The sequence below is a fragment of the Gossypium hirsutum genome, chromosome D12 (assembly GCF_007990345.1).
Source record: "Gossypium hirsutum isolate 1008001.06 chromosome D12, Gossypium_hirsutum_v2.1, whole genome shotgun sequence".
NCBI lineage: Eukaryota > Viridiplantae > Streptophyta > Magnoliopsida > Malvales > Malvaceae > Gossypium > Gossypium hirsutum.
The window spans coordinates 46,298,729-46,309,073 of record NC_053448.1 but is presented as its reverse complement, the minus strand read 5'-3'; the positions used below and the strand labels follow the sequence as shown (position 1 = coordinate 46,309,073).

The window sequence follows — 10,345 nt, the reverse complement described above, 5'->3', positions numbered from 1 at the left end:
TAATTAAATCAATGAATTATAGTAATTAAATAGTGCAATTAAAGTAATGATCATAATTGTTAGAGGAGAAAGTCTTTAAAAGGAAATTGCTACACTTTTGCTTTTTGTGCGTTATAGTCATGGCCCTTTTCATTAAATATCGAATTTTAGGAAGCTTTTCTTTTAAATCATCCAACAATGAGGTGAATGATTATGCAGCTTTTGCTTTCCCATGTTACAAATTGATGAAATTTGTAAATATATAAGGTTAAATTTATTAAATTATTTAGAATTAAGATTAAACTGATCGAATGTGTAAGTGTCAATGACTAAATGTGTACTTATACCAATTTAAAAAGGTCACATCATTATTTATGTTGATGATTTAACGTAGGATGACCAAAACAAAAACAAATCATAACATTATTGACGAAAATGATCAGTGACCAAAACAGAAACATGCTAATAGTTGGGTGACTAATTGTAGTCTACCCTTATTTTAATACTTAATTGCATTCGAGATAATATTTCAAAACACAATGGTAAAAGAACATTCAAAATTGTGTAAGTCTTACTGAAATCAAATAATAGTAAATATCATATATTAAATAATAATAACTAAACATATCAAATTATAATAATGAAAGTCATACTTTTTTTTGATGGAAATAAAACCTATTAAATAATATGAAATAATGATTTTCCAGTAATTCCTCGTATGCTATTGGAATGATATTGTCTTACTAACGCATGTATTTATAGTGATAAATATTAGTTTTAATTGATATATAATTGTAATACTAATTAAGTGATAATTAATCTAAAATAATAAGTGTAATTTAATATGGATGCAGAGTCTAATTAAGTGATAATAACTATAAAATAACTAACAAAAACACTATTAATAAAATAATTATATTATATTATTGGTTTTATAGATTTAAAAATATGAGAAGCATTATTCAAAACAATAGTTGATTAACATAATTAACTCTAATATATTAATTAAGTGATAATTAAAATGCCTAGAATTCTATTCAAGTAATAATTTTATTTTACATCAACAAAATTAGCACAACCTTTTTTATATCAATTTTTTCAACTAATACTTTTAATTGAAATTATAATTTTCACAACTTTTTTTCCTATATTTTATACTTATAATTCTACTTAAGTAATAACTCTACTTTAAAATTAGCACAATATTTTTTTAACTAATAATTTTAAATTAAATTATAATATATTTAAATGTATAACAATTAACCCAACTTCTATTAAATTATAATTAATTTTAAATGTATAATTATCATCACTTTTATTTTACTTCAATTTTTTTATTTTAAAATGTAAATTTAATAATATTATTAAAAATAAAAATTTTTCTCATTATTCAAAAAAATTTTAAACTCGTATTTTTATATACATTATAAATTAAAATAATATACAACTATGAATGTGATAAGAGAGGCCCCTATTGTTTCAAAGTATTACATAAAGTACCGACCATTGATATCCAATAAATATAAGGGAGACCATCTAGGTTGTGCCATGTGTAACGCAAAATAATTAAAAAGGACATTATGATTTATTTCACCTTCTAATTTTATAAATAATAATTATTTTAACTATTTATTTAATATTTTGTTTTCTTGTAGTCCTCAAATTTATTTGTTCTTTTATCAAATCATCCTAAATTATGTAGAAAGGTTAGTGTTTGTCAACTTTGCTAATGCAGCATGTACATGAACGACACGTCAGTATTTAATTAATTTTTTAAAATTTTAAAAATTTTAAAAGTATAAAAATATTTTTTAATATTTTTAAATTTTAAAAAAACTAATTAAATATTGACATGTCATCCACGTAAATGCTACATTAATATTAAAGTTAACAAACATTAATTTTTCCATTCATTTTGGATGATTTAACAAAAAAAAATAAAAGTTTAAGAGCTAAAAAATGCGAAAAGTTAAACAAAGAGATAAAATAATTTTTTTCGTGGCAAAAAAATTCATTAAGCCTAAAAAAAGCAAGGAGTAAAATAGAAAAAGTAGTAAATTGCAAATAAAAGAGATTCAAAAAGGAAAAGGTGTATATTCTCCTACTTTTTACAAGCCAAAGCATGTGGGTTTCTGTAATGGTTTATTTCTTAGATCCGATCTGTAATGGTATTTTTAATTTTCTTTTATGTAGAAAGGAGGGAAATAAGTAACATTGAAATTAGCCTTCTCTCAACTTCAATTAATTTGGAACAAGTCAATAATCAACTCTTCAAAGCTCAATAATTATGTATTTCATAAAATTGCCATCTTAATCAATTAATTTTAAATTACTATTTATTTAGCGAATTTTTCTTTTACAAAATAATCTTGGAAGTGAAGAATGTAAGTTTGATTACATCCCTTGAAGGGAATTGCAGAAAGCATTATAAAACGCCCTTCATTTTTCAAAAATATAAAATACGTGACAACAGTTTGCTTTTCCCCCCTGTTTGAAAACTATGGCAATGTGTCAGGGTTCTGTTTCCAGTTTAGACCTCAAATATAGTAAAGTAAGTGAGAGACAGAGAGGACTAAAACCTTGAAAGTTGAAGCCTTTTAGGAGTGTTGGGGAAGTAGAGAATATTCTGGTGCCGCCACAGTTCAACAGCTAAACTCCAAACCTTGTATATTAAAATCACACACAAAAGCAAATGCATCATTAGATTATGATTAATGGCTTTGCTGCAAAAGTCAGCCTCAAGAACACGACCACTGCTCTCACTTCCAAATATTCACTGCCTTTGTCAGCTCACTGTCTTCTTTTTCTTTTTACTAACTAGTCAGGCCCTCCCAAAATTTCAATGCCTTTTTCCATAATATTAACCCTACCTTAGCTTTCTAATCATCTTTCTCTTTTCTTTAACACTGTATTTATCATCAAACAAATGCATGATTGGACAGGCGAAGCCAAGTGCATTCTACTCACCGTCCAAAAATTTAATACCCACTCAATCAATGGACGTTTCTCAAAGACCGGATTTGAAGCAGAAATCTGTACTAAGATTAAAATCCCCTCAAATGAAAAAAAAAAAAAAAAGAGAGAGTAGATCCTCATCTACCCTTCAAGCTAAAGTAGACCAACCTATCAGACTTTCCAACGTCCCAACTTCGTCTTCAAAATTTTCTTTATGGAAGTACTTGGCAGAATTTTAGTTATATATAAAATTTAAATTCCATTTGCTCAATAATGGAAGTAACTCTGGAATTACATAATCCAATGGGTAAATAAATGAGTTATGGGACGATTATTCGCTTTTAATTGTGTGTTTGTTTGGTGGTTTGTGTTGGATTTTACGTGGTTGGCAGTTTGGGCATGTGCATGGCAGATTTTGTGAGAGAACCAAGTGATTTTGTTTTTATTTGTATTTTCTTTAAGGACTACCAGGTAGGGTAGTCAAATACTCTCAACTAAAAATTAGTGTTAATTTAAAAGGTTAACATTAAATTTTATTTGTATATCATATTTATTTGTTTATAACAATTTTATAATTATTTGAATATTAAACATAATTATACCATCACAGGCTTTACATTGTATTCGCATAAATTCTATAAAATTTAAGATTGTTGTTGTTACTTTAAGTTGTCTATTTGCTTAAAATGAAAATTGCAATGGAATTGCAATGACCATTACAGCTTGGCAGTACAAAAAACTATGCAAACAAAACAGAAATAATATTTGGTTTCCCTATGCTTGCAGAGCCTAACTCGGTGAGTAATTTCACACTTTATCACTCCCCAAGTAGAGAGATCTCACCTTTGTACCTAAAGACTAAAACATTCACCTCCAAATTCCTCCCCTGAGAATTTGGGTAGTAAACACTCAATAATGCTTAGATTTAGTTTGCACTCTCTCACGAAACAATTTCTCAAATAAACAAATTAGAATACACTCAATAAGCTCTCATACAAAACCTATACAATCAATTTTCAGCTTGCTAACATAGAATTACATGAATACAAAATAACTTCTTGAAAATAACAATCAATTGAAGATATGCCCTAAAAAGTTAACAACACAATCTCAATCAAATCTCTACATTTTAAAGTTTAATAGATTAACACAGATCCAATCATATCTTCAATAAAACAACACATAATTCAATTCAAAAAATTTCTTCATTAAATTGTTAAATCAAATAAGACAATCAGCTATTTTATCTCAATCGGTTAAATGCATTCTAATAATTTGATTATTAGTGATATGGCTTGTAAGTGTCGTAAAAGAAAAGGAAGAAAGAAATTTTGTAATTTTCTCTCATTATCCTTCAGCTATACATACTATCATCCATTTTTCTCAATTTACAAGCAAAGGCGATTCAAGAAAATACTTTATTGATACTATAATAATGAACTACATGCAGGTTCATAGTTTAATTAATTAATACTTTATTAACACTAAATTTTTTGTTTTTCTTTTTTAATATATTAAGTTTTTTATTAAATTCCTTGATTTTTCATAAGATTTAAGTATTAACTAATATTTACATTGAAATCTTTGGGAAGGTCTAAATGAACTGGTGTTACGCTATCCATTATCATAAACCGATGAAAGAAAGTTAAATCAATTGGATAAAGTGAAGATTTATTTCCACTTTAAGGGAAAGTTTGCAAAGAGAAAGCAGTAGAAAATACAAGTTAAAATTACCTTAGGGGTTTTGCCATGTGATGGGATCGCACAGTAATTCTTATAATAATTGATCACTTATGTTTCTTTCAAATCTGGAAAGGAAAAATGAATGAATCTGTGGCTTGAAATAGCTGGAGCTGCCCTTTGGGTTGTGGATGCTTAAATTAAATGTGATTCACTACTGCTTGAAGGTTCCATTCCTTGTACATTTGTTCAGTTGGTTTTAATATGCAAGTGGAGTTAAAAAATGCAGATTGGAATACAGCAGCAAAGATTATAAAATTGGAAAAACAAAAAAACATACAAATTATGGGATAATCATTCCAAATGAAAAAGTATGGAGATTAGCTTTCTTCCCACTTCATCTCTCTCGGTCTCTTCAACCTCTTTCCTTACCTCTCAACTTTAACTTTTCACCTCCTTTCATAATATAACTTCTACTATTATATTCCACCTAAAAGCAAGTCATTACCATAATTTAAATCACTACACCTTTTAGAAAGAAGAGAGATTCATTCCTTTGCATATACCAGCTTATGTTGTTAGGGTTGAGAAACTATTAGAACAAGCCTCAGTCTCTTCATCAATGAGTTTCTCTTAATCACAACATCAATATATATTACATCTTTGGTTAGCTATATATCATAAGTTTTCTGGGTTTCTTTCAAAGATATTGGAATTAACAGAGAAGATGACAGAAGAATCAATTTCAGATGTTTTTGTGATAAATCCTATACCTGGATCCAATCCTCCAGTTGCAAAGAAGAAAAGAAACCTACCAGGAACACCAGGCAAGTGCCTTCTTTTTCCTCCTATATCTAATTTTCTGAGGATTCACTAATAGTGATCTTCGTCAACTTAATGACTAAATGTTGTCTTCGTTTTCCACATATGATATGGGTAATAGCAGATCCGGAAGCAGAAGTTATAGCCTTGTCCCCAAAGACTCTGATGGCAACCAACAGATTCTTGTGTGAAATATGCGGTAAGGGTTTCCAAAGAGACCAAAACCTTCAACTTCATCGGCGGGGACATAACCTTCCATGGAAGCTGAAGCAAAGGAGCACTAAAGAAGTAAGAAAACGCGTCTACGTGTGCCCTGAAAAGACCTGCGTGCATCACCATCCTTCAAGGGCTCTTGGGGACCTCACCGGTATAAAGAAACACTTCTGTCGGAAGCATGGAGAGAAGAAGTGGAAGTGCGACAAGTGCTCCAAGCAATACGCTGTGCAGTCAGATTGGAAAGCACACTCCAAAACCTGTGGCACCAGGGAATACAAATGCGACTGTGGTACTTTATTTTCAAGGTAATATCTCTTGTACAGCCATTTTCACATCTGAAAAGAATAGACCATGAAATTGATAGTCTTTGTGGTTCTGCTACTTCTGTCTGTGTGATGGACGATAAAGTGTCGCTTTCTTCATGCAACAGTAGTAGTCAGAATTCCATAAAGACTAATGACGACATAGATAAAAATGAATGAAGCCCCTCTGACCCTTTCTCTTTATCAATTAGCTTACTAGGCCGATTATTTAAACAACAGTCACATTATGATGTTACAATCTGTCGCGATTTAGATTTCTTCTGCTATTTATCAAAATAACCATGATGTGCTTTCTATCCATAGCAATATCTTTTCATAAAAATTGAAAAGTCTTTTTTTTTAAATTTCTGAGACATGACGTGGCGTTTGTGAATTTTTGTTGAGCAGAAGAGATAACTTCATCACTCATCGGGCCTTCTGCGATGCCCTGGCAGAGGAAACCGCTAGAGTAAATGCAGCTTCCAGCATGCATAGCAATATCAATCACCATCTTATGGGGAACCAAATAGGACCGCCCATGGCACAACATTTTCCCCCTATTTTCAAGCCAATTTCGAGCAATAACGTAACGATAGATCAAACTAGCTGTGGACTTTCCTTATGGATGGGCCAAGCATCTCAATTCCACGACTCAATTCCCAAAAGTCTCCAAGAGATTCATCAATTTGGTTCCGTGATTTCGGGATCCATATACAGTGATCCGCTAGTTTCAATTTCGAATCCTCCTGCATCTGGTTATCACTTAAATTGGGTGTTAGGCAATAAGGTGTCACCGAGTCATGCTGAAGAGCTAACAAGCACTTCCCTTCCTTTGAACAATGTCAAAGAAAATGGAGCTCGGCTTGTGAGTGTTCCTTCATTATTCAGCACCCAAAAGCTCCACTCTCATCAAACCACATCCGCAAATATGTCTGCCACAGCTTTGTTGCAGAAAGCCGCCCAAATTGGTGCTACTTCTACTGACGCATCATTCCTAGGAAGCTTGGGAACCAAGTGTAGCATCAGTCAAATTCAAGATGGGAACAAGTATAGTGGTCTGTATGTGTCAAACACTCCACCAACTAGTTTTGGAAGTGATTTAGAAAATTCAGCAAATGACATTTCCAATTTGAATCAACTGCAAATGCAGCCTGCAAAGCGTCAGCGCTTGCAGAACGAAGATAGTAGTGGCGGACAAACAAGAGACTTTTTGGGCGTCGGAGTACTGCCCATCTGTCACCCGTCTTCAATCAATGGATGGACATGATATGGCATAGGAATTTTGGGAGTTCGCATATTTCCTTGATGTAAAGCTAGGCTGATAATAAAGGGATGCGGGTTCAGACAGATGGGAAGGTAGAGACAGAATTTAGTGTTTATTTGGAAACTTTGCAGGGAAGAAAGGTTGCACTGAGTGCACGATGAGAGGCTAAAAGTATGCCTAAGAACCATTGTAAGGGTGATATCCATGCATATTCTCTTCAAACCTTGAACGCCGATTCCTTTAAAAATTGTGGCTTTTAGCTTTGCTAAAAGGGGATGGAGTATAGTGGGGGCAAGCAGGCACTGCGAAAACCCCTTTAGACCTCCATTATTGCATTTGTTTCACTCCACTTTGTTTTCGGTTTGTCATACTAGATTTAAAGAACTCTTCCAGATGCATAAAAGCTTGATTATTCTAAGTACAAACATGCTTTGAACTGTTCTCTTCTCTAAATAATAAAATGTTGCATTTCCCTCGGCAGTCAGCAACAAACTATGCATATATACCTGCACGATAACAAGATTAGCACTATTTTAGAGCTTTAATATTCTTCCCACAAATAGAACAAACATTATCTATTTTTTTTTGTATTCTCAATTATATCCACTACTTCCATTTTGAATTTTGTTGCAAGATTGTTACGAGAGTAATGACACCACTACTGCATCTGTAATTGCTCAAGTTTCAGAATTTGCCTTATTTGGAATTAGTAATTTTTTCTTTGAATAAAAACAGTTAGATCTTGACTAAGCTGGAATCATGTATGTCTATTGGCCCATATTTGAATATCAATCTTACGGAGGAACAAATCTTTGAAGATTGCTTGATTTGGATCAAGCGAATCAAATCCTTTATTTTTTGGAGATTGGCTTGAATGACTTGAAGGCATATATTAGAGATCTCTGATTTATTTTAGAGTTCATCATTAGGATATCAGTAGTCCTAGTTTATCGACCACTTTGGCGAGGATTAATATTATAACTAATCTATATATCAACAAGTCCGATAATGCATATATATTCGAGACTTGTATAGGTTAGAGGTACTGAGAATTTTAGCACTTAAGCTATTCATTTAGAACTTGTTTTAGTGAATGCATTTTGTAAGTAAAACAAGTGAGTCAATTGGTTTTACAAACTAAATTTTCTACGGGGAGAACTTAGTCTCTTGAAAACTTAGTGGAAAGAGATGGTTACAACACCAGTGACTAGTAGGAGTTAAATCATTCTTTGTATGAGATTGAAGATAATGAATTGACTCATTAAGCATTGCCCAATAGACATAGGTGATTATCGAACCATATAACCAATTGTATTGTGTTGCTTATCTTTAGTTGTTATACATAAACATGTATTTTCAATTGGTATCAGCAGAGCTTAACACATGATGTGGTAAGTGGTGTTTTTAGTATTGTTTTTTTTCAATAGAAAGTTGATCTATCTCATGTCCCCTAATGCTGGATGGATTCAACTACGCATATTGGAAGGCAAGAATGAAGCCTTTATAATGTTGTTGGATGAAAAATCCTGACATGATATTCTTATTGGATAGGAGTCACTTGCAACTGAAACTTTAAGAGTTAAAACTCTTAAATTTGAACTCACATAGACCACTGAAGAGGAGAAGTTGGCCAATGCAAATTCTAAGCCTTTGTATGACATTTTTTATGGAGTTGATAGCAACGAGTGTTGGAAAAATCAATTTAGAAAACGGTGTTTTTAGGCACAACGGAAGTTTAAATTTTTTTCTTAAAATCGAGCCTTGTGGTATTTATACTAAAAAACCCTAAACCAAATTATTACATGTGTTTTGTGCTAGGTGGTCTAAGTCATTTCCCAACTTTCTATCAAACAATATTTTCTGCTATTCTTGAACCCCAAATTTCTTTGAGTGTGGGCTTAAACAAAATAAACAAAACTTACAAAATGGAAACTTTTATTAACTTTTAGTGGGAAAGTTAATTTCTGTTTATGGGAACCAGAAACTGTGAGCTTTTCAGAATATAGAATTTATTCTTATAAATAAATTACCACTATTTTCTAAGAGAATAACATCACTTGATTGATTATGTCTTATCTATTTTTAGGTCATCCCATAGTTTCTATTTATAGGAAAAATGATACAAGAATTTTAATTGAACAATGGGTAATTAAATAATGATAATTTAATATAAAATATAGTATTCCACTATAACAAGGGACAATGATAGCCCTAAGATACTAAGGTTTGTTGCCCCTCTCATATGGGATGGGCTCTCGGGCCCGTCTCGTGTACTGGGTACAATTATATGTGTCATTTGGACTTTTATCCGACACCTATAATATATTTAATCTAATAACTATTTTTCTATTTCTCAAAATATTAATTAATTAATCCAATTAAATTATTTTCTCAACACAATTCTAATTCCATTAAAGTCATGATAACTTTATCGTATTAGAATTTATGAGGAAATATATTTAATGGTTTCATTCAATAAAACTATGATGACTAATTAATTTAATCCTCACTTCGAATTTTAATTATTTAATTGTAATCAATTAAACAATAATTTGAAGAAATTAAATTAATTTCTAAGAAATTTTTTGTACTTAGCGGAAAAACACATGCACTGCAGATAGTGATACATGTGATCTATTTCTCTTAATTGTCGTTTTCATTCATTCCATAGTATCGGTTCTACATACTATTCGTTGTGGATTATATCGAGCTAGCGGAGGGACCGATTGGACATAACTTATAATTAAGGCTCAAATAATTTGTAATTAAGTTCTGACTCTCCGTATGTTAATTAAAATATTATTTAATCATGAAGTCATTCCACTAAAGTACTATTATTGAACTCTCTTTTATTATATATAATTACGGAAGCAACTTAATAAATCATTGTCCAAAAAAGTTATTATTAATGTGTCACCCTCATAGGATATCTTTAACTTCTTTATGTTAAATTCGTTCACCTAATATGATCATATTTTATCTCATGGTAACCATTACATCTTTCTTCATGAAAAAGTCAATTACTAACAAATAATAATTAAATCATTTGTCCTAGGTAAATGACCTGTGACCACGTTATTTTTTCATATATCATGTAATGTCAATGGGAGGATATAATTTACCCTTT

The 10,345-nt window shown here is 31.2% G+C and overlaps 1 protein-coding gene across 1 annotated transcript; it reads left to right on the top strand.

The window, feature by feature from the left end:
* Positions 1–4,971: 4,971 nt before the first annotated feature.
* LOC107946183 (zinc finger protein MAGPIE) lies at positions 4,972–7,562 on the top strand. The gene is made up of 2 exons (XM_041106891.1): positions 4,972–5,957; positions 6,363–7,562. The coding sequence occupies exons 1-2, from the start codon at positions 5,512–5,514 to the stop codon at positions 7,219–7,221; spliced, it is 1,305 nt and encodes a 434-aa protein (XP_040962825.1). The 5' UTR covers positions 4,972–5,511; the 3' UTR covers positions 7,222–7,562.
* The last annotated feature ends 2,783 nt before the right edge of the window (positions 7,563–10,345 follow it).

What these genes read in the sequence shown, in the direction of transcription:
- LOC107946183 (XM_041106891.1), top strand. Translation starts at nt 5,512, where the DNA reads ATGACTAAATGTTGTCTTCGTTTTCCACATATGATATGGGTAATAGCA. An exon ending in TGTGGTACTTTATTTTCAAG is followed by an intron (nt 5,958 to 6,362) that starts GTAATATCTCTT and finishes TTTGTTGAGCAG; the next exon opens with AAGAGATAACTTCATCACTC.